This window comes from Bos mutus, chromosome 1, assembly GCF_027580195.1.
Source record: "Bos mutus isolate GX-2022 chromosome 1, NWIPB_WYAK_1.1, whole genome shotgun sequence".
Classification (NCBI taxonomy): domain Eukaryota; kingdom Metazoa; phylum Chordata; class Mammalia; order Artiodactyla; family Bovidae; genus Bos; species Bos mutus.
Window position 1 is genome coordinate 57,528,302 of NC_091617.1, and position 24,881 is coordinate 57,553,182.

The 24,881-nt window shown below is 39.3% G+C and overlaps 2 protein-coding genes across 3 annotated transcripts in view; one reads left to right on the forward strand and one right to left on the reverse strand.

Annotated features, from left to right (window-relative positions):
* NAA50 (N-alpha-acetyltransferase 50, NatE catalytic subunit) overlaps positions 1-9,063 on the reverse strand; it is a 31,971-nt gene extending 22,908 nt beyond the window's left edge. Inside the window, exon 1 of one of the 2 annotated variants that reach the window (XM_070369500.1) lies at positions 8,734-9,063. In XM_070369500.1, the coding sequence (XP_070225601.1) occupies positions 8,734-8,741 (8 nt within the window). In that variant the 5' untranslated portion in view covers positions 8,742-9,063. The remainder of the gene's footprint in view (positions 1-8,733) is intronic. The other variant, XM_070369493.1, reaches the window with a different exon arrangement.
* Positions 9,064-9,685: 622 nt separating this feature from the next.
* ATP6V1A (ATPase H+ transporting V1 subunit A) overlaps positions 9,686-24,881 on the forward strand; it is a 60,659-nt gene continuing 45,463 nt past the window's right edge. Inside the window, exon 1 of the mRNA XM_005906305.3 lies at positions 9,686-9,898. The gene's annotated coding sequence lies outside the window, so the exon portion shown is untranslated. The remainder of the gene's footprint in view (positions 9,899-24,881) is intronic.

The window sequence follows — 24,881 nt, forward strand, 5'->3', positions numbered from 1 at the left end:
GTCCATGATCCTTTGATAAAAAATTTAAGGGGTTTAGAGGATAATTTTTTCTTAGCTAGCAGTAATCTGGTTCTAAACTCTTGCCTTCACATAAATTACATGAAAGAGTGATTCCTCTTAAGTATAAATTCCTTGAACCTAAAAGTAAGCCCACTCAGCATTTATGAAAGCACAGCTTAAATACCAACTGTTCTGGAGGTCATCCTGCTGAGATTTCCACCTCATTTGAACTGTATCACCATTGTACTCTTCAAGGCACAGAACCTCCGCACTGCTATAACCATTTGTTTTTGAACCTAACCTGTACAAGACTTAGGGCAGAATCTCAACTACTTCACAGAATTGCTAATTTAATTTTAGAGTATCTAAGAATCTCCAAGACCTTAGTAAAACCGATGAGCTCTCATCTCATCTAGATTTTGGAGCAGTTTCTCAGTTTTGGCCCTACTGATATTTAGGGCTCAATAATCCTGTTGTGAGGTGCTTCACAGATCACTGTGGGATGCTTAGCAGCATTGCTAGCCCTACCCACTAGATGCCAATAACCATCCCCCCTACTGCGATGACTTATAAACGTCTCCAGACATTATCAGATGTCCAGAGTGGGATGGGAGTGGCCCCTGGTTAGGAGTCACTGTTCTAGAGGTTTAGCAGGTATCAAAACAGCAGCGGTGGGTGAATCAGTTCTCCAAGCTGTGTGACTACAAATATTAGATGTGTAAAAATCTCAGTAATTAATTGGTTGCATACTAGAAGCACTAAACACACACAGGGACATATATTCAAAGTTATACTGTAAAAAGAAAAAGATTATTCCTTGCAAAAATTTTCCATGGTTATCTGTATGTTCAACTAGGCGAGCTCCTTCCTAACTAGAGCTTTTCCCTTATTACTACCTAAATACTGATGTTTTGGACTTCCCTAGTAGTACAGTGTATAAGAATCTGCCTGCCAACGCAGGGAACATGAATTCAATCCCTGGTCCAGGAAGATTTCGCATGCTGCAGAGCAACTAAGCCCGTGAGCCAGAACTACTGAGCCTGTGTGCTGCCAACTACTGAAGTTCACATGCCTAGAGCCTGTGGCCCACAAGAGAAGCCACCATGTTGCTGCTGCTGCTGCTAAGTCGCTTCAGTCGTGTCCGACTCTGTGCGACCCCATGGACTGGAGCCTATCAGGCTCCTCCGTCCATAGGGATTTTCCAGGCAAGAGTACTGGAGCGGGGTGCCATTGCCTTCTCCGCACCATGTTGAGAAGCCCCTACACTGCAATGAAGAGTAGCCCTGCTTGCCACGACTAGAAGAAGCCCTCACACAGCAACAAAGACCCAGCACAACCAGAAATAAATAAAAGCTATGTCTACAGGAATCAAGAAGAACTGACTCATTGGAAAAGACCCTGATGCTGGGAATGATTGAAGGCAGGAGGAGAAGGGGACGACAGAAGATGAGATGGTTGGGTGGCATCACCGACTCAATGGACATGACTCTGAGCAAGCTCTAGGAGTTGGTGATGGACAGGAAAGCCTGGAGTGCTGCAGTCCATGGGGTTGCAAAGAGTCAGACATGACTGAGCAACTGAGCTGAACTGAACAGGAATCACAAATTCAACACGTCAAAAACTGAACTCATCATTCTCTATAGGAATCTGTTCTCTATGCATAGACTCATCATTCATCCAATACAGAAACCTAGCTTTAAATGTACTCTAACATTCCATTTTAATCCCTGTTGATTCTGCCTTCCAAATATCTTTATAACCTGTTCCTATACCCTTTCTCTTGGTAGTATGGTTCAGGCCATCATTTTAACCCATATCTTAATAGCCTAATAAGGAGAAAAAGTCTACAGCTAAGGAGACAAAAGCATCACAATGCAGTCAGAATAATCCTAAAACACAAATCTGACCATTTTACTTATCTACTTAAAATCTTTACAAAAAGTTGCACATAATCTACCAAATAAAATTCAAAGTAGCCCTTCATTGCCTACCTTTGGCCACTGGCTTATCCTTGTCTCTGCCACCTCCCATTTTTTTTTTTTTTTTTTTTTGGTTATACAAAACTACTCAAAAACCCCAGAACCCATTTGCTTTCTTTCTTGGCTCACCTCTGTATCTGTTTCATACTGTATTTATAGTTACATTAATAGACCATGGACACTATTTTAGATGAGGTTTATTGCCTGGCACATTGCCTTAACTGCCTCCACTGTAAAAGGTAATAGTGGCAAGGGGGAGAGATGGGAGAACAGGTTCCAAAAAGCAGACACAACAGAAAAATGAGAGCAGCTTAAAAGAGAACAATTCAAATATGATTCCAAAGTTTTGTTTCTTGGTATCATAGAAAGCTAGAATTGACAGAGACCAGAAATGGCAAACATATGACACATGTGCCATTAATAATCAATGATATCACTCCCTCCTCCACAGTCTGAGACCTCATAAAGCTACCAACAGATATGTAATACTGATAAGACACTATCAACAGATTAGAACTGGCACAAGAATCTCTGGCCTTTCCTATTTAGGTTCAAGCTGTTCTCTTTAAAGAAAGAAATGAGAGAATTTCCTAGTAGTCCAGTGGTTAGGTACTGGGTTCAATCCCTGGTTGGGGAACTAAAGATTACACAAACTGCAAAAGAGACAAAGAAATGAAGGCCCGGAAGTTAAGAATCTTATTAGTTAGTGACTGACTAGTTAGTTAGCTCTAACAATTATTGGTGGCACACTGAACTACAACATGTGGTTGCTTTTAGTTCAAATGCTTTTTGTATTGTAAGTCTCCTTTTTAAAGAAAAATTATGCTACGAATAATAAACTCTACAGTCTGGTTGGCGGGAAGAATCCAAACACATCTTTAAACATATCTTAGTTTTCTGGAAAGAGAAAAAAAGAAATGTTTAAAATGCTTCTAAGTACAAAACATTTTCCTTGCCTACCCGAGCTTAACAAGCTCTGCATATAAAAATGTTTCTAATGATCTGGGTTCTAAATTGGCAACACAAACAATATTTACCAACGTAAATGTCTCAAGCCCATTTTCTAAAGAATATTATGTTTGATGTTTTGTAATTTGAAGTCAAATCTAAATCCAAATTAAAAACTGGGAAGTTTATGTAACAGTTAAGTCACAAAGATACACAAATGGCCAGAAAAATGGGAACTGTCCAACTTCACCAAGTAATCAATAAGAAAGGAAGAAAGAAAGGCCATTTATCACCTAGTCAGCAAAGTAAAACTAGAATTAAGGGTATATGTGTCCTCAAAACCAACTTGTAAAAAAGGAATTGTTATTTCTATCATTTATAAAGGGTCAGCTGTGTCACCAATCCCAGAAAAAGGTAATTTACACCACCCACGAAATGGTAGCCACAACCTCTTCCTCCATTTCCCTGAGGTTTCTGCAATGTTTCCCTCTTTCTCATCAGCCCTTGAAGAAGGGCATTCTCATACACTGCTGGCAGTATAAATTGTTACTATGTTTCTGGAGGTCAGGTGGCAACAAATATCAGAGCTTTAAAAATGGCAGTACTTTTTGATCCAACGAATTCTTCTCCAGTGAATTATCCAATCTAAAATAATTATCCAAAAAAGGCAGAATATAGGTTGCACTAGCTCAGGCAAGGCAAATACATACCCCTCTTCCTTTACTCGGAAGATATGACTGGATTATAACATTTTAATCTAAAACACGGAGCAGTTACCACAAAGGTATAAACAGCCACACACTATCTGTTGTCCCATAGTTAAAACATTTACCATCTGAGTTCTAGATTCAAAGGGAACAGATGGTATTTTAGACATTTATCTGCTTCCATCCCCCTCCCTAGGGTCTAGCACAGCACCACCCAAGAGAAACAGAATTCAAGTCACATATATAATTTAAAATTTTTTAGGTCCAGAGTTCAGGTCCCCGTTAAAAAAATTTTTCCCTAGTATCTACATTAACAAGGCAAAAAGAAATAGGTGAAATTATTGAAACATGTAATCAAAATAAAATTAATGATATTAAAAAAATCATTTTTCATAGTAAGCCAGTGTACATAACACTAATGGTACATCTCAATTCAGATGCTAATTTTTCCTTGGAAATATTTTATCTGTACTTACATTTCATAAAATTTACGCTGGACTCATATCCAAGTTGTTTGAAACATAACACAAAAACTGTCCAACAACTGACGTTTTAATTCTGTTCCTCAGTAACACAAGACACATTTTAATTGTTCTACAGCAAACTGTAATTAGTCACTACTGTATTAGACAGGACAAGACTGATATTTTGCTAATAAGTCAGGCACTGAATGAACATGACTAGGAGATGATGGAAGAGAACAGCTCAAAAGAAAGGAGTGTTTTATGATAGCACAATTATACAATTTTGTAGTTATTAAACTATAATCCATACGATTCTCATTTCTATGATGGAAAGGACGTTTCTATTGATTACTACTGGTATTCTAATGGTTCTGTAGGCTGCACTTCTAAAAAAGAAAAAAGGACACCATTTAAATAATTGAAAATGTGTATCTTCTCAGATGGCACAAAGCTGGAAGACATAGCTAATACCTGGAAGAGAAAACCAAGAGTCAAAGGGATTTCTACAGACCAAAAGAGAAGATTGAGCAAAATGAAATTTAATATAGATACTAGTTTGGTTAGGCAAAAGCACTGGCTTTGAAAGATAATGCTTTATATAAGTAGCCTTTAAAAATCCTTTCTAATCCACAAATTCTTGATTATTCTGTGTTTTTTTCAGAACTTCACCAGGAGCTGTCCATAACTTGGGGGGAAAAAATCATAACACTGACGGTAACACAGCATTATTTACCAATGCACACATCTATATTGGTAGTAGATATACTTTATAAATTTAGTTTATATGTACAGACAGATGATCTTATGATTTATGATGTTGTTGTACCTGTTCATCTGGATCTTAAAATAGATATCATATTGCAGCTACTTTCCTTTTAATCTCCTTTATCTTTGTTAGGACATTGATTTTTTAAAACTGTGGTACAGGTAGGTTATATTTTATATGAACTGGTCTGGACATAGCAAGGGACCATTACAAAGTATTTGTTAAAATTTATTATCTTACTCAACATCCCATAAATTATTGACTTCACAAAGCAAAGAGTATGAATTTCAGGTTTACAAAAGTTCCTGAATTATGTATACTTCAGCCTCACTGGCTTTTTTTTTTTTCCCTGACAAAATCAGCAATAAAACTTAAACATTTTTTTTATTGCAGTATAAAACACATTCTGTAAGGAGCACAATTTTTTTTTTTTTCCGTTCAATGATTTTTTTCTTTTTTTTTTTTTTAGTGTATGGACACACCTCTGAGCTTTCCAGGTGGCTCAGTGGTGAAGAATCTGCCTGCCAACGCAAGATACAGGAGTTTGATCTCTGGGTTGGGAAGATCCCCTTGGAGAAAGAAATGGCAACCGACTCCAGAGAAACCTCATGGACAGAGGAGCTTAGTGGGCTACAGTCCATGGGGTGCAAAGAACCAGACACAGTTTAGCAACTGAACAACACCACAGCCCTTTAACCAATACCTAAGGCTGCGATTTGGGGCGTCTAATGCTCTGACCAGGGATCAAACCCAGGCGGCCTGCATTGGGAATGTGGAGTCTTATCCACTGGACCACCAGGGAAGTCCCCAGAATCTTTGTATTTTAACACTTCAATTGGTAAACTACACTGTTTTATTTACTTTATTATTGCTATCATCTTTACTTTGTTCACGGGTATTCACATCTAGTTAGATATCTTTATTATAATTAACACCTCTTTGCTACAGTTTAAGGGTAAATGGATTCAGTTTTACTTTCTATTGTATTGACTAATTACACTGCCATCTCAGTCTGGGCTGTGAACAAAACCTTCCTGCCTGAGTATCATCCTCCCTAGAGAGGAACAAATAAAAATAATCAGCTTACCTCCCACAAATTCAACCAGTAAAGTCTCTGGTTCATAAAAACAAGCAACCTTGGTACAAAGGAAGTAACATCTCAAGTAATACACTTCAAATTTCTAGACCATGCATATAAACACACGCGGTAATTAACAACTGGAAATCTATCTTGTTTGGCGGAAAAGCAAATACATGCCAATACTATAAGAAGTCCTACTGCTACTAATAAACTAAGAATATGAAGAACAAACCAGGTAGGATACTTAAGTTTTAAAAGTTTCAAAATGACAGACAATATAGGTAATGTAAAGTATTCAAACAGTACATTGATTTAGAATTAGGAGTTCTACATGTTTCAATTTTAGGTATTTCTATCCGACTTACAGTTCAGTCAGCTCAGTATCCAAAAAAACTTAGCAAATAAAATTTCGTACAAAAACCACATAATCAGAACCACTGTTTCATTCCCAAGAAGCAGAACTATTAACACTGACTACACTGCACACAGCAATACACATCTTTGAACTTAAGGACCTTAAAAATCTCTTAAATAACATCTAGTCTTCATTTGTTCAGGACTCTGATGTTGGGAGGGATTGGGGGCAGGAGGAGAAGGGGACCAGAAAGGATGAGATGGCTGGATGGCATCACCGACTCAATGGACCTTGAGTTTGAGTGAACTCTGGGAGTTGGTGATGGACAGGGAGGCCTGGTGTGCTGCAATTCACGGGGTCGCAAAGAGTCAGTCAGGACTGAGCAACTGACCTGAAGAATAAGACTAACAAGTGAAAAAAACTAAAGTTCCATCTTATGTAGGAGTTAGTTCACCTGAGAAGTAAAAGGTCTATTCCTCTGAAATCATGTTAAAAGTTTACCATTAGAAACAGGATTTTAAGCTTCCAATCGTGAGAGGTGATAGGAACTCGACTTAAGGACTCTTAACTGCCTCATGAGTATATTAACTGACGGTAGATTATGAATATTAACTGCTGTTTGACCCCATTTCTATTGCCAAGTTAGTAACAGGAAGGGCATTACATCCTAGGTAGAATGAGCTAGACCAAACGAGTTTGGATATAAACATCCAGAATAATTTTTGGAGGCCCTTCTTTATAAATTCATGCACAACCTCAATACCAAAAACTCTCCAGCCTCATTTTTATTACTTTAACAAAAGCAAGTAAGTATTGAGTGCCAATGAGAACACAAAAACAAACAAGAGAAAGCACTAATACTCAAGGAAAGAAAAGAGTTAAAACTTGCCAAGTTATACTGGATCACATATAAAACAGCCAACATTCTAGATCATGATTCAAGTGCAGCACATACTTCCCATATCCCCAGTTAGTATCCTGATTGGAACTCTTTCGAACTTGATGCGAAATAACACAGGAACTGCGAAAATTTCATTTTTTCTAAACTTTAATACTAAACAACTGAACAACAAAGATAATATTAAATTTTCTTGGACCTCTCGTGCAGCCTCAAACACACACACACACCAAGAAAAGTGCGTGTGTTCTCAGTCGCGAGGGACTCTTTACGAACCCCACAGACTGCAATCCGCCAGGCTCCTCTGTCCATGGAATTTTACAAGCATACTGGAGTGGGTTGTCATTTCCTCCTTCAGGGGACCTTCTCCAACCAGGGATCGAACCAGCGTTTCTTGTGTCTCCTGTATTGCAGGCGCATTCTTTAACAGCTGAGCTATTGGGGAAGCCCCATACACACACTAAAGTAGTATTTAAATCCTTGTCTTGGGCAGTATGAGATTACTTACAACATGGACTTTTACTCTATCTTCAAAAGGGCTGCTGAACAGTTTGAAAGCCTTCCCTAACTCAAAACATAGTTAAAATTCTTTAACTGACTTGCTATAACAGAAAAAACTCAGCCACCTCAGAAAGCTTTTAGCACTGATAAGATTCCATTTCTTTCTCTAAGGAGGGTAAAGGCAAGCAAGGGCTAACCCCGTCAATATTTTAAAACACCGTATTATGTAATTAATACTTTAACAGTGTGTAACTGAATAGTAAGGTGACATCTTATCCAAATGGAAATAGTCGAACCAAAATAATCCCTAATTTTGTCCAAGAGGTAACCTGTGAAAGAATATTAACTGTGCCAAACACCTTAAGAAAAAGCTTGCTAGAAACCCAGGACTCCCTCCCGGCCCAGGGGCAATAGTAAAGTGCTGGAGCAATAGCTCCACCTATTGATCAGCAACACTTCCTTAAATATTTTGGCACCCCAAGTCTCCAGTGCTCACGCTCTCTTCCCCTCCTCCACTCGCTCTGACCCAACCCAAATCCAGTTGAGTCACTAGCTCTGAATACTCCTATCCGTGCTCTTTATTCCAATTCCTGCTCTCTCCAGAAGGTTCTGCGCCGCTTCCAAGTATGGATAACCCCGAAAGGTGTCAAAGACCACAGTTCTCAGTGTCGAACCTGGATGTGAAGAGGACAACCATACCGCTCCCTTGGAGTGCCCGGCCGCGGGTGGCTCTGCCGTTCGCTCCCGGGGAGCAGGAGGCCTCAGGAGCCTCACGACAGCTTTTCCCCGCCGCCCCACTCAGCAGCTGTTCTCCAATCAACCCGCACTCGTCCTCCGGGCCCCAATCCTGGGTTCCCTGGGTCCTACCTCCGCTGGCCCTTCAGCCCGCCAACAGCCCGAGCCGAGCCTCCGCCCCCTCCGTGTGCAGAGAAGCCCAGAAACCTCCCTCCGCCGGGTCTTCGCCCAAAGTCTCATCCATCCTTCGCAGCCCTTCTCCCCCGCCGGTCGGGGCCTGCCCCGCTGCCCTTCCTCACCCTTTCATCTTCCCCGCCTGCTGAGGCCGTTGTTACCGCCGATATCAACGCCGTTGTCGTCGCCGCCCTGAGCTCTCCGCGCCCTCAGCTCGGGCCACTCAACCCCACAAGCCGGCCTCTTCGCCAAAGGCAAGAAGCTGAGCGGGTGACGGAGGCCGCGAGAGTTTAGCGCGGCCCTGCGTCTCCGGAGGGGGCGGAGGTGCCTCCCGCCGCCGCGCTAGTGCAGCAGCTTCTCCACACGTGCACACGGGGAACTCGCCGCCCGCCCGCCGCCGCCAGCCAGACCCGCCGCCGCGCTATGACCTTTCACCCCGCCCCCTCTGCGCGCCGGCGCGTCGGCCGCCCCTCGCGCAGCCGCACTGCAGGCCTCCCCGTACCCTTCCCCCTCTACTTCAGGACCTCCATCTTTCTACTGGGCTGTACCCTCTGGCGTCATCTTTCTCCTCCCTTTCCTTACGAGACAACTTGTGAGGCTTGCTTGGTAGGCCCTGGCGATAAAATCCGGATTTTTCAACCCCTCCCTCTCTCCTCTACGCACTTTAACAAGCTCAGTCTTCCCTGACTCTGGTCTTCCCAGCTGGTAGTCTCCAGTATGACCTTTAAATGCACCTGTCTCCTAAAAAGATTTTATAAATCTTATTCCTCTAAATGTAAAGAAGCCTGTGGAAAGTAATGAGGTGTTTTTAAGACAAATAAACGTAGTCAACAATTGGCTAGATAACTTGGCTTACGTCCAGCACTTTTCAGTTTCGATATCACGTGATTGCCCAAACCTTTAAGCCTGGGGATTTTACCGGCAGGCCCCACGGGGACGAAACTCCATTGCTATTTCCGGTCCCTAGGCCACGGCATAAACGTCACTTCCTTAGCAATGCACTTTAACCCGTTCCACCCACGCGTTTTGGCGTTGCACTTTACAACCTGATCTTTGTGGACATTTTTTTTTCCTTTCTAAAGTCTAATCGCAAGGAAATTAATGTTCAAACGATCCGCTAAAATACAAGCCCGGGAGATGCAGCCAGCCCGGCTGGGGTTGACAGGGCGGAGCTCGGGGTCACGTGACGTCTTACGCCCGCCCACCTCTGCAGCTGAAGACTTCCCTCCCGCAGTGACAGTGCCTCTGGGTCGGTGATCGGTACGGTTTCTGCACCTCGCGCCCCGGCAGGTGAGCGGCGACCGGTAACCGGCGGCTGGTGGGGATAGAAGGGAAGGGAGGAGGAAAAGAAGAGAGAATGTGAATAGTGGCCTCTGCTGTCCCAGGCTTTCTTCCGCTGTCATCCTGCCCCGGCGAGGATCTTGTTTCTCCATTTATCTTGACCCCCGCCCCTCGTCCAATCCCCGCCACTGTGGTCGCCCCTGCAACTTAGGGGTTGAGATGTTCACCTTTCCCGGGGCTGGGGGTGAGTGCGGCCATTATGGGTCCCCATTCAAGTCTTTGGGGCTTCGGGTAGTGGGGTTAATTCAGACATTAGTTGGGGTCTGCAGCAGTCTCCAGGTCTCAATCCCCAAAGCCTGTTCTTTGGCAGAGGCCTTGTAAGGTCTTCCCCTTCAGCTCCCGAGTGGGGAACCGGGAGATAGGAAAAACCCCGGAGGCAGAGGCGGCTCCTGTGAGACAGGCTTAGGAGAGAACGTCGCGATGCAGACACTCTCTCACTGCAGTCACTGTTAAGCTTGCTTCCTAGTGTGCATTCTCAGTAATTCTAGTTTTTATCTGACATCCCTGCGAGAGATGTTCACAACTTTTGAATGGGTCTGGAATGGTAAAAGGTGGCTTTTTACTTTTCTCTTCTCCAATTTTATGGTGTAGAAACGGAGAGGATACTTGAAAGAGTAAAGCTATACTAGCTTCAAAAACAGACAGTGTTGTTAATGCGACAGTTTAGATTGAATGAGGAGGCGTTAAAAGATGGTGTTGCGATGTCATGATCTGCAGGAGACCCAGGCTAGCTTATGCAGAACTGACTTCCCTGGAAGGGAGTAATTCTTCAGAAACAAATTGGGCTGGAAAGGTAATAAACCAGTGCGTTTGACCGTAAACTTAAAGGTTAGGAGGTTAAGTCTAAATATTGCTGACTTCATATTTTTTGCCTTTGACATCCTTTTGCCATTTCTCCCTAAAATCCTACTTAATCGCTACTCCCAATCAATTTCTTAACTAATGCTAAATTAGTATTAAGTAGCATTTGTATCCCTACTTTTCCCGTTTGTAAAACTCCAGGTGACGTCTTCAGATTTCTGAAAATGCAGAAATGATTGTTTAGGTTTTTGCCCAACCCAGTGTACTCCCATTTCATGTAGTAACCAATGTAGTAATGTAGTAACCAATGTTTTGACCCCAAACAGTGTGCTTTATGGAAGAATGTTTTTCTGTTTGGGGTTAAACTCTTGTTTACACTACAAACTCAGAAAGTCCCTTCCTTCTTTTAAATTGAAAGGACTTAACAGAAATTACAAATTTGATTTTTAAAATTTAAATTACACTTTTTCTTAATCTGAAAAATCATTTTCTCAGTTAAACTTTAAAGCCAAGTTCAAAAATAGACAAACTAGACTATTGATGCTCATTACTAGATAAGATAACCTTAAGATCTTTCTTGCTTTCTCTAAGTAATGAAAACCACTGTTATGCTTTACAGTTTTAGTGTTTTGTGCATATATCTATATTGGTATATACCTAATCTGTTGAGATGTTTATGTTTCGGGATGTCTGCTACTGATATATAGTTTTTATCTATTGATTTGCTCCAGAATGAGATTCCCTGATCTCTAGAGGACAGAAAAACATAAGCAGTGTTGCTTCATTGCCCAGGTGACATTTCACCAATTAAAACGAATTCACCAAATAATAAGGATTTTTGAAGTCCAAATCAGTCCTGTCTGGGTGAGACCAAAATGGGATAGAGAAAGCAGGCTAAAAAGCATTGAGTCCTAGAGGAGAAAATGTCAATGTGAAAGAGATTGAATGAGTTTGCAGTTTTACTTCACAATTCCCCTGATTTTAGGAAACTTACTAAAGCAATCATTTAGACCACTAATGAAATCTGAAAGATTGGCAGCAGGAATTGGTGACTGAATTACTATTAAAGTTGAATTTGAAAAAGAGTTTTGATATTGTACAGTTTTCACAAACAAGTGATCTCTGTGTGGCATGGAATCTATTTCTGAGACTAACTTTATCTGTCAATGAGCATTATATGTAGAAATCTCTTTTTTTCTTTGGCTGTGCCTCACGGCTTGAGGGATCTTAGTTCCTAGTTCCCTGATCAGGGATCAAACCCAGGCCCTCGGCAGTGAAAGGGATGAGTCCTAACTACTGGACTGCCAGGATATTCCCTATATAGAAATCTTAACATTCGTTAGAGAACTGTGCTGAAGTTCAGTATTAAATGGCACACAGGGGTTCTTGTGTTTGAGTCCCCAACAGCTCTTGTATGCTTACTCTGAAGTCTTGCTTATATGTCACTATCTTTATAGGTTATGGCCAGCACCAAGAATGCTTTCTTCCTCTGTGGGCAGAGCTAGGCACTCACTTCTGTAGAATACTGCACAATATTCTTCTATTTTCACCTCCAGAACATTGTTTTTAATTACTGTTTGTTAGGCTGTACCTTAGTAAACTATACAACTCCTAGGAATTCAAGGACAGTGTCCCTACTCTTGGTCTTTAGCTCCTGGATGATGAAGTAGATGGGCATTCAATGAATTGTTTATTGACTGTGTATGAGATAACTGGACAGGGAGATTGAACTAGTTTTAAAATTCCTGCAGATCATAATGCCTTCTAAGGTAATACACTAGATACTAGCTTTCAAGTATAAATTGTCAATAGCAGCTATGAAAATCATGGTCAGTAGAATAGATATAAACCTCAGACATAATAATATGTCTTTATTAACATAGTGACCAACTTACTTTCACAGCATATATGTTTGTAATGTGTTTGGATGATATGGGAGGGAAGGAGAGTGGGGTGAGTTGTATTTAATGTAAAAGGGGGCACTGAAAGCTACATGTGCTATAGCGCTAGACTAAAAGTCAGTAGATCATCCTTCAGCACTGCCACTTTAGTTATATGCTTTTTAGAAAAGTTGGGATTGGGGGCTTTGGGTTTGATGTTTAGGACCTTTCTGTCAAGGGTATTAAGATTTCAAATTAGAGAAACCCTAAATAATCTATGTGAAAGTTTTTTTTAAAACTAAGTGGTATTTAAATGTGAAGCAAGATTGTACAAACTTTACAAGAATAGATTTCTTGATCGTATAGACCTGGGTTCAAGTTCTGGCCTTACCACATGTTTAAGCTGTGTGACCTTGGACAGTTTGCTTAATCTAAGCTTAAATTTCCTCATGTTTAAATCTATGCTGTGCTGCTAAGTCACTTCAGTCGTGTCCGACTCTGTGCGACCCCATAGACGGCAGCCCACCAGGCTCCTCTGTCCATGGGATTCTCCAGGCTAGAGTACTGGAGTGGGGTGCCATCGCCTTCTCTGAATCTATGCTATAGATACTGTTAAATTAGATCATGAATGCACAGGGCTTAGTAGATACTTTGTACATTTTAAAAATTAATTTTACTGATATCTAGTCGCCGTCCCCTGTGGAGCCCATGCTGGGAAAGATTGAGGGCAAGAGGAGAAGGGGGCAACAGAGGATGAGATGTTAGTATGGCATCACTGACTCAATGGACATGAATTTGAGCAAACTCAGGGAGATAGTGAAGGACAGGGAAGCTTGGTGTGCTGCAGTTCATGGGGTTGCAAAGAGTTGGATACGACTTAGCAACTGAACAATAACAATTTGTACATACTGAATTTCTAAAGGAGACTTTTAGATACCCTATAAAATTAGGCAACAAGTTTGGGATATGGAGAAAGGAGTAAACTTTGAAATAAGGCTATTACTAATAGCAAAAAAAATGTACCTCTAGCAAAGATTCTAAAACATTTTATTATTTCTTTAATTATCTTTTTTTTTTTTTTTTTTGGCTGCACTGGGTCTTCGTGCTGTGCGGGTTTTTCTCTAATTGTGGTGAGATGGGGCTATTCTTTAGTTGCAGACTTGTGGTGGTGGTTTCTCTTGTTGTAGAGCACTGGCTCCAGACATACCACCTTCGGAAGCTGCGGCACGTAAGCACAGTTACCTCGAAGCATGTGGGATCTTCCTGGATCAGGGATCAAACCCATGTCCCTGCATTACAAAGTGAATTGTTAACCACTGGACCACCAGGGAATCCCTAAAACAGATTTATTAATAGAAGCTAAGAAATATCAACATAAAGCCCATTATTTTGGCAACTGCAATGACAGTATTTTCTGTATAAAGATTTTCCAGAGGTTGTGATCATTAATATGTGAAATCAGTTTAAAGAGGTATTTATTTCTAAATTCTTATAAAAATGTATTAAAATTATCTCAACCTGTACAGGAGGGACTTTTGAGTTTGTGCTTATATTTTAAATTTCTGTCCTTTATTCTAAATTTTTTTAATCTTATTTTTATATTGGAAAATATCAGTAAATTAAATAGTAATTGAAATGTAGCTAGCATAAGTTTATGTTTCACCTTAATCCTAAAAAAAATAACTCATTTCTTCTAAGGAAAGATTTTATGAAGAGATTATTGAATATTCTCTTTAATGTCAAGTTTTCTATTATAGTGAAATAAATTACGATGAGTAACTATATTTTACATTTTTCCATAGAGACTTTAAAAGCTACTATGTTTTTGTTTCCTGCTATGAACTGAAAGTGACTTTGGTTTATATAAGTGTATTCTTTTATCATATAGTATATACATATTACATATATATAGTAAACACATAGACATAGTGTGTATATTTATCAGATCAGATCAGTCGCTCAGTCGTGTCCGACTCTTTGCGACCCCATGAATCACAGCACACCAGGCCTCCCTGTCCATCACCAACTCCCGGAGTTCACTCAGACTCACGTCCATCGAGTCAGTGATGCCATCCAGCCATCTCATCCTCTGTCGTCCCCTTCTCCTCTTGCCCCCAATCCCTCCCAGCATCAGAGTCTTTTCCAATGAGTTGACTCTTCGCATGAGGTGGCCAAAGTACTGGAGTTTCAGCTTTAGCATCATTCCTTCCAAAGAAATCCCAGGGCTGATCTCCTTCAGAATGGACTGGTTGGATCTCCTTGTAGTCCAAGGGACTCTCAAGAGTCTTCTCCAACACCACAGTTCAAAAGCATCAATTCTTCGGCGCTTAGCCTTCTTCACAGTCCAACTCTCATATCCATACATGACCACTGGAAAAACCATAGCCTTGACTAGATGAACCTTTGTTGGCAAGGTAATGTCTCTGCTTTTGAATATGCTATCTAGATTGGTCATAACTTTCCTTCCAAGGAGTAAGCGTCTTTTAATTTCATGGCTGCAGTCACCATCTGTAGTGATTTTGGAGCCCAGAAAAATAAAGTCTGACACTGTTTCCACTGTTTCCCCATCTCTTTCCCATGAAGTGGTGGGACCGGATGCCATGATCTTCATTTTCTGAATGTTGAGCTTTAAGCCAACTTTTTCACTCTCCACTTTCACCTTCAAGAGGCTTTTGAGTTCCTCTTCACTTTCTGCCATAAGGGTGGTGTCATCTGCATATCTGAGGTTATTGATATTTCTCCTGGCAGTCTTGATTCCAGCTTGTGTTTCTTCCAGTCCAGTGTTTCTCATGATGTACTCTGCACATAAGTTAAACAAACAGGGTGACAATATACAGTCTTGACGTACTCCTTTTCCTATTTGGAACTAGTCTGTTGTTCCATGTCCAGTTCTAACTGTTGCTTCCTGATCTGCATACAGGTTTCTCAAGAGACAGGTCAGGTGGTCTGGTATTCCCATCTCTTGAAGAATTTTCCACAGTCTATTGTGATCCACACAGTCAAAGGCTTTGGCATAGTCAATAAAGCAGAAATAGATGTTTTTCTGGAAGTTTCTTGCTTTTTCCATTATCCAGCAGATGTTGGCAATTTTATCTCTGGTTCCTCTGCCTTTTCTAAAACCAGCTTGAACATCAGGAAGTTCACGGTTCACATATTGCTGAAGCCTGGCTTGGAAAATTTTAAGCATTACTTTACTAGCGTGTGAGATGAGTGCAATTGTGCGGTAGTTTGAGCATTCTCTGAAATTGCCTTTCTTTGGGATTGGAATGAAAACTGACCTTTTCCAGTCCTGTGGCCACTGCTGAGTTTTCCAAATTTGCTGGCATATTGAGTGCAGCACTTTCACAGCATCCTCTTTGAGGATTTGGAATAGCTCAACTGGTATTCCATCACCTCCCCTAGCTTTGTTCCTAGTGATGCTTTCTAAGGCCCACTTGACTTCACATTCCAGGATGTCTGGCTCCAGGTCAGTGATCACACCATCGTGATTATCTAAGTCATGAAGATCTTTTTTGTATATTTATAGTCAGCTGAAATAGATGTATATTTTCATTGTAATAAATCTTGTTACCTGAAGCTATTAAAGTCATGTTTGTAATTAGTTACTATGTGAATAAAATTATCTAATGATTAATTTATTTTAAACTCGCCTTTATATTTGTTCATAGTTAGCTCCATTTAATGAATTTCACAACTGCAGTTAGTTTTCAAAAATTGATAGCATTTCATAAGTATTTAGAGATTTAGCCTAATGATTTTTTTTTGCTGTTTTCTTGGTGTCAGTATTGTGACTGCGAGTGCATGCTGAGTCGCTCAGCTCAGTCATGTCCAACTCTTTATGAATGCATGGACTGTAGCTCACCAGGCTTCTGTGTCCATGGGATATTCCAGGCAAGAATACTGGAGTGGGTTGCCCTTTCCTCTTCTGGGAATCTTCCTGACCCAGGGATCAAACCCCAATCTCCTGCATCCCCTGCGTGAGCAGGCAGATTCTTTACCACTGAGCCACTTGGCAAGCCCTTAATATTACGACTAGCTACTACAAAAAATTTCAATTTTGAATTTTAATACTATTTGTGGAAACTATTGTTCTTTTGTTGACAAACATTTTAAAAAATTATATCAACAACATGCCATGCATGATATATTGCAGAAGAGCTCCACCTGTGCTTGAGCAATGAAAACTAACCAGACTTTATGTTTGTAATTATTTCTTAATTTAATTCTTATAGTGTTTATTTAAAAATAAAGTAGAGAAGACTGATTACATTAGAAAACATTTATAAAAATGAAGAAAGGGCATGATTCAGAAACTGTAGTAATGATTGTATATACATATGTGAAAAAGATGATGAAAATTCAGCAAAATAAATAATTATCTATAGATTAAGAGTTTTAAGAAAGATTTTAAATTTATTATATGTTTTGAGTTTCTCCAATTACAGTTAATTGCTTTGAGCAGCAAAAATTTTTTAATTTGATATGGAGAATTGAGCCATTTAAATGATGATTTCTTCTTAGTTACTTGAATATCTTTAAGTGAAAATGTTTCAACTTATCTAGATAATGAATATGTTATTTAAGTTTATAGGTGAAGGTATACTTTTAGGCCTTTGTAAGTTCAGCAGAATTTTAAAAAGCAGAAGTAAACCCAGAATATAAAGGAATTTAGTATATGACAAGGTGATATTTTAGTCCAGTGGGGGAAAAGGGGCATAAGTAGTAAGTATAACTGACACAGCTTATCTGTCTGGAAGAAATTAAATTGAGCCAGTACTTTGTAGCATATGCAGAAACCAATTTCAAGATGGATTAAAAACTTAAATATTTAAAATATTAAAAATGTTAGTTCCTAAATTTTTTTTTTTTTATTTTACAATCTAAATGTAGTAATCATCTTTTAAACCAATATAGGTAATCTGAAAGTCATGGAAGTAAACATAGGAATGTGAGAACACAGAAATGAATATTTCAATGGCAAAAATAGAAGATAGATTTAAGAAAATTGAAATATGCATAACAGTTGAAGAGTTAAAAGTGCACACAACAGAAACATGGGTAAAGCATATGACCAGAACTTCAAGAAAATTGAAGCATTCTGCAAACTTATGAAAAAAAGTGTAATTATAATAGTATTATTAATATTAATTATTATATATTATAATATTATAATAGTGAAATTTTTTTTCTGATTAGTAAAAATTAAGCGATAAACCTACTGGTAGCAGAGATGTGTGATAAAGGATTTTCTCAAAATGCTAGTGGAGATGTAAATTGTCAGAGTTTTGTGAGTTTTTTTTTTTTTTAGTAAACAGTCAGGCAATATCTGTTAATATTAAAAATACATATTCTTCCATCCAGCAGTCCCGCTGTTTGGGATTGCCAGAAATGTCAATTGTCTGAAATTGTTTTTGTCTTATTTACTTAAGTATCTGTGGGGAAAGTGTATAAATTACACTGATAATTCCATAAACTCTCCTTAATTTTGTATATGATAACCCATGGGCACCCAATAAGAAGGTGCATAAAAAATGCATATGAAAGTGATAGGCATTATAAAATTTTATTTTCGGGTGACTATTAAGTCTTCCAGAAATGGTTTCTTCTTTGGGGGTAATAGAGCATATTGCAGAAGTATGGAGTCCGTCATGTGATGTAATCATATGACAGCATAAGGAGAAGTCCACATTTGGGTTTTGGTGAGTAAAAAAACTAGGTGGAAGATTAACTGTCCTTAAGAAAGCTTCCAACAAGGTTGCCTGTAAAGCAAAATTAAAAGTAATTTTAACTAATAACTAATCTTGTACTTGATTTCAGTCCTTTTGAGAGTCTGAAATTAATATGTCATTCAAAGTCATAATAGAAAACAGCAGCTGGTTTAGAGTGAGATTTGTTACATGTTGAAAGCATCCATGTCTATGTTGTTGCAAATAGCAAGATTTCATTCTTTTTTATCGCTGAGAAATATTCCATTGTATGTGTATCCCACATGATCTTTGTCCTTTCATCTGTTGATGGGTACTTGGTTGCTTCTGTAATTGGGCAATCATCAGTAATACTGCAAAGAACAGTGGGGTGCATATATCTTTTCTAATCAATGTTTTTACTTTCTTCAAAAAAAAAAAAAAGCCAAGGGTGAAATTGTTGGATCATATGGGAGTTCTGTTTTTCATTTTTGAGGAATGTACAAATTCTTTTTGGAAAGAGTTGGGATATATATAAATAAAAAGTAATTTTAGGACTTGCTGGTGGTGCAGTGTATAAGAATCTGCCTGCCAATCCTCCGTGGTCCAGGAAAATTCCCACATTCTGAGGATCAGCTAAGCCCATGCTCCACAACTATTGAGCCTGTGCTCTGGAGGCCACAAACCCCAACTACTGAAGCCCGAGCGCCCTAGGCCAGTGTTGCCCAACAAGAGAAGCCACCCACCACCATAAGAAGCCTGTGTACAGCAAGCCCTAGCTTGCTGCAACTAGGGAAAGCCTGCTCACAGCAACGAAGACCCAACGCAACCAAAAATCAATAAAAGTAATCTTAGAGTAGTATTGAGAGGCAGTACAGCTAGCAAGGAAGTTAGGTGTGTAGGTACTGAAGCCAGACTGGCTCAAATCCTGGGAAGTTTATCTTCCTGTATTGCATTTTCTTAGCTCTACAATAAGGATATTAGGAGTATAGTTATTTCATTAAGCGTTATGAGGATTAAATGAATAAGAAAAGTGATTAGAATTACTGGTATATGATAAGAGCTATATGCATGTTTGCCATTATTATTTAGTTACTATGCTCTTTGCTTATCTAATTAGATCTATATAGTAATTTTACCCCCGGTTTAGTTGTTTTAGCACACATCTAATCAATCAATATTTTTAATTAAGTTGAATGGGTGATACATGTACAAATACAGTAAAAATTATAGATTCATACATATGTGCGTTTTCTCCCTCTTCATCCTTACTCTTTTTGTTCACAAAGGTAGCATCTGATCATATTATTCTGGGCATTACATTTTTCATTTAATACTACCTTGGAGATTTTTCCACATTGATACAGTTAAAGATGCCTCATTCTTTTTAATAATCCTCTAGTACTCAGTTGTACTAAAGTACCATCATCATCCTATGTAACATTTATTGATAATTTACTCCTGAGTTGGGCACTTTTCTTCAGTTAAGTCATGCAAAGCTCACAGCCACCTTAGGAGACTAGGTATTGTTTTAATCCTCATTTAACAAATGAGGCAGTTTAGACCTTGAGTGATTAAATGCCCATCAGTGTCACACAGTTCATAAGTAATAGAACTCTGGAGAAAAAGAGAGTCTTTTTCCAGATTACTGCCTTAACACTACAACCTCTCATACTACCACAAGTGATGTTTACTGTTTTATCCATATTAATGGACATTCCTTTTTTTTTTTTGCTGTAAGAAATAGTGCTGTAATAGATATTTTGTTAGTAGATAAAGTAACTTCCTGAAAATTAAAGAGGTAAGTCAAACAGTATGTACATTTTGAATTTCGGTGGGTATTGCCAAATCATTCTTGCATTTAGGGAGGCTCTGAAGGTCAGATTTGTCTTCAGTATTTGGCCAGAATCTGCCGTTTAGCTTGAGTCTTTGGGAAGCTGAATAGCTAAATGCCTTTAACATTTTTAGCGTCCCCGAATTACATGTGACCTACCATCATGTAATGGCATAGGTTACCATCATATCTAATCAGTATAACAGTGTCAGTAGGAGAACAAGGTCTGACAAATGTCGTGACTTGTTACTCTCGAAGAATGGTAAGTGTTGTAAATATAATTTAAAGTGCTATTTATGTGTCTCATACATTGAAATTCTATCAGTTGAAGTTTGAATGTAAAGTATTAAAAGAAAGGCATACTACAGTTGTTAATAATTGTGAAAGTTGCTGATTTTATGTACCAAAACAATTTTGTTAGAGCTCTCAAATAAAACCTAGGGCATCAGATTGCCAATTTAATATGAACACTGAGAGTGTGATAACTAGCTAAGTGTAAGAGTAACTGTATCTTTTCTTGTGAAAAATGGACTAACTGGACTCTATAAGTCCCAGTCCTTGGTTTAGGCAGTGAGAGACTTTATTAAGATGAGTTACAATATCCACAGATTATTTTGAATATAACATGCTTCTCTTCAGTGTCCTCTTTCATTTGTTTCAAGAAGGAGAAAAATACGTCTTATTAATCCAAGGAATAGGCTAAGTGACACAAGACTCTTTAGTATAATCCAGAGTAAACACTTAAGATACAGGATGCTCAAGTCCCAACTTGGCACACCTACAGTGCTTGAATAGATTAATAGTACCTTCTATTGTTATTTGTGCGTGTTTTAAATATGATCTCATCCTCACCCAAAGATACTGTTGGGTAAGGAGAGTGGGGGAAACACTTATAAACAGGCGAAGATAAACAGACTATTAATTCTTTATTGTAAACGATTTTGTAAACTTTATTGTAAATTATTTCTATCTCAGAGTAGAATAAAACAACAGATGATAACTCCCTCCACTTTCACTCTCCAAATGAGTTATTGCATTATAGCAACTTTGATATGCAAAATACTAGAGTTTAGCCTGAGTTTTAGAAGACAGACCCTTCTATGCCTCACGGCTTAATAGTTCAACATAGGGTTCTTTTCCTAAATCCTCACCAAAGATACTGTCATTAAGCTTTGATCTGAAACATAAATGAGTAAGTACTTTAGAGGCATTTCTGACTAATAAACTCCTGAGTTCTTAAGGGACTATGGAAAGTCCCATGATTTGCTAAACTCAAATGGACAAGTGAGTACCCACACAACCTTATCAGGAGCCACATAAGTTGGTTCAAAACAGGCAAAAGCCCATTTGGTTGTTCCCAGCTGTCCCATCTACAATATTCCCAGGGTTAAGGTTCTCTTCTTAGTATAGGCCATATGGCCTTTAATTACTGTTAGCTAACAAGTAAAAACAAAAGTGAATACAATGTATTCTGTGTAAGCATTATGCCCTTACAGGAGTCATATTGTCAATACTTTGTGCTTTTATTTTTTTTTAAGTGTTACTGAGGTATAATTGACATAATTGCATGTATTTCAAATGTACTGTTTGACATTTTGGTATATGTATACAGCCATGAAACTGTCACTACAATCAGTGTAGTGAACATGTTCATCACCTTCAAAAGAAATTTCCTCCTGCCTGTTGGTGATCTCTCCCTTCCATACCTCCCCGCTGCTTGTCCACAAGGACCACTGATCTCTTTTCTATCACTGCGGGTTAGTTCTGCCTGTTTTATAGGCTTCAGTGATTCATTTCTTTTTTTTTTTTCTTTTGATCTGTGCTGGGTCTTCATCGCTGCATGAGCTTTTCTCTAGTTGCGGAGAGCCAGGGCTTCTCTCTAGTTGCTTTGGGCAGACTTCTCTGCTGTGGCTTCTCTTGTTGCACAGCCCGGGCTATTGGGTGCGAAGGCTTCAGAAGTTGTGGCTCTTGGGCTCTAGAGCACAGGCTCAGCAGTTGTGGCACACAGGCTTAGTTGCTCCACAGCATGTAGGAGCTTCCTGGACCAGGAATCAAACCGGTGTCTCCTGCATTGGCAGGTGAATTCTTTACCACTGAGCCACCAAGGAGGCCCAATTCATTTTTTTTTTTTAATTATTGAGTATTCACTGTATTGGGCTTCCCTGGTAGTTAAGCTGGTATAGAATCCACCTGCAATGCAGGAGACCCTGGTTCAATTCCTGGATCAGGAAGGTCCCCTGGAGAAGGGATAGGCTACCCACTCCAGTATTCTTGGGCTTCCATCTTGGGTCAACTGGTAAAGAATCTGCCTGCAATGCGGGAGACCAGGGTTTGATCCCTGGTTGGGAAGATCCTCTGGAGGAAGGCATGGCAACCCACTCTAGTATTCTTTTCTGGAGAATCCCCATGGACAGAGGAGCCTGGCTGGCTGCAGACCATGGGATCACAAAGAGCTGGACACAACTGAGTGACTAAGCACACAGCACAGCACGTTCACTGTATTCACAGGTGATTCAGAAAGAATCACCTGGTAAAGAATCCACCTGCCAGTGCAGGAGACACAGGAGACGTGCATTTGGTCAGGGACAGGAAGAAACCCTGGAGACGGGAGTGGCAACCCAATCCAGGCTTGCCTGGGAAATCCCACGGACTGAGGAGCCTGGTGGGCTACAGTCCATGGGGTCTGAAAAAAGTCAGACACGACTTAGCAACTAAATAGCAACAACAACATTCAGTGTATAACACAAATGCCGTAATTTGTTTATCCTTTCACTTGTTAATGGATATTTGGGTTGTGTTTCTGCTTTCTGGCTATTGTGAATACAGTGACTATGAGCTTCCATGTAAAAGTCTTTGTTTGGACACGAGCTTTTATTTTTCATGGATAAATGCCAAGGATAGAAAGACTAGGTCATATGATAGGTGTATGCTTAGGTCTGTAAGAAACTGCCAAATTGCTTTTCATAGTGGTTGTACATTTTACATTCCTAGCAGCAGTACATGAAAGTTCTAGTTCTGCATCCTTACCAAACACTTCCTGTGGTCAGTCTTTAAAAATTTTAGCCATCCTGCTAGATGGCATTTCGTTGTTATTTCCTTTGCATTTTCCTAGTATTAAGCATATTTTCATGTATTTATTTGCCGCTCATATATTTTCTTTGTGCAGTATATCTTCAGATCTTTTGCCCATCATTTTAATTGTGAGTTTTCTTACTGAGTTTTAGGAGTTCTTTTTATGGCTTAGGTATGAGTCCTCTATCAGATTTATGCTTTGCAAATATTTTCTCCCAGTCTATAACTTGTCTTTCAGTTCTAACAACTTTTCTTGAAGAGCAGGCGTTTGTTACTTTTATGAAATACAATTTACCAATTTGTTCTTATATGGGTTTTGCTTTCAGTGTTGTAGCCAGTAAATCTACCTAATCCAGGGTCACAAAGGAAGTTTTGTAGTTTAAGGTTTTACATTTCAATCTGCCATACATTTTTAGTTTATTTTTGCTTATGGCACAAGGTATGGTTTGAAGTATCCTGTTTTTGCATTTACACATTGATTTGTTTTACCACCACTTGTTAAAAAACTATACTTTCTCCACTGAATTGCCTTTCCACTTTCATCACAAGTCAGTTGTCCATTTCTGTGTGTAGTTGTATAGCCTTTTTGAGCTCATATTTGTTTCTAAAATTTTAAATAGTAATGCCAGGCAAAATAGTGGGGATAAAATTGTATCTATTCTTTGTAGAATTATTTGGTGTTCTAGAGTTCATAGCATCAAACAAAGTAACCACCTAAAGCTGTAACATTTTAAACTTTTAATAAACATTTTTGTTCTTTTACATCAAAAAGTCATTCTAGTTCTGTAACGGTGATATTTGGCTTCAGCTTTGGCCTCAGGTAAATACTGATTTTTAAAACCTTGGCCGTTGAACATTAGGCCAAAATGTGTATGCAGTGCCTTTTAAAGGAGATGTATCACTTTTCATTCAGTGAATGTGGGTGGCTATTTCCCACACACCTTTGCCAGTACTGTCTCTGAACAGTATTTAGTAATTGCCTTCTATGTGCTTTACTATCTAACTGGGGTACTCAGTGAACAAAGGAGACGTGGTCTCTGTTTTCCTCACACTTCCGGTCTGGCAGTAGGGAGATCCAAGAACAATTCTGTTCACAGATTTTTAATTACAGCAGTGGCAAGTGCTTCAGAAGAGCAGTACTGAAGGCTGGGGCACATACCATGGGAAACTGGAGGTAAAATCCTTAGCAAACCATACCGTTGAAAGCATCCATCGTATCTTTAAATCCAGACTATGTTTTTTCACCTCTATTAAGCAGGGTTCTTTTCCTGTTTTATCCTCAGTTTATGCTTTCGGTCATATTTTAATTGCAGAGATTTTATGAATTCTTAAGTTGGAGGTTAATCAATTTAGGGTGATGTGCTTAGTCTGTCTGTCGTGTCCGACTCTAGCCCGCCAGGCTCCTCTGTCCATGGGATTCTCCAGGCAAGAATACTGGAGTGGGATTACCTGGTATTACTATTTAATACTATGCCCTCCTCCAAGGGATCTTCCCAACCCAGGAATCAAACCCAGGTCTCCCACATTGCAGGCAGATTCTTTACCGTCTGAGCCACCAGGGAAGCCCAGTTACTTACTTCCTTGTAAACACTGAGTTTTAATGAGTCTTTGGATAGTTTGTAAATCTTCTTTCTCTTCCATCTCACCCATGAAATAAATGC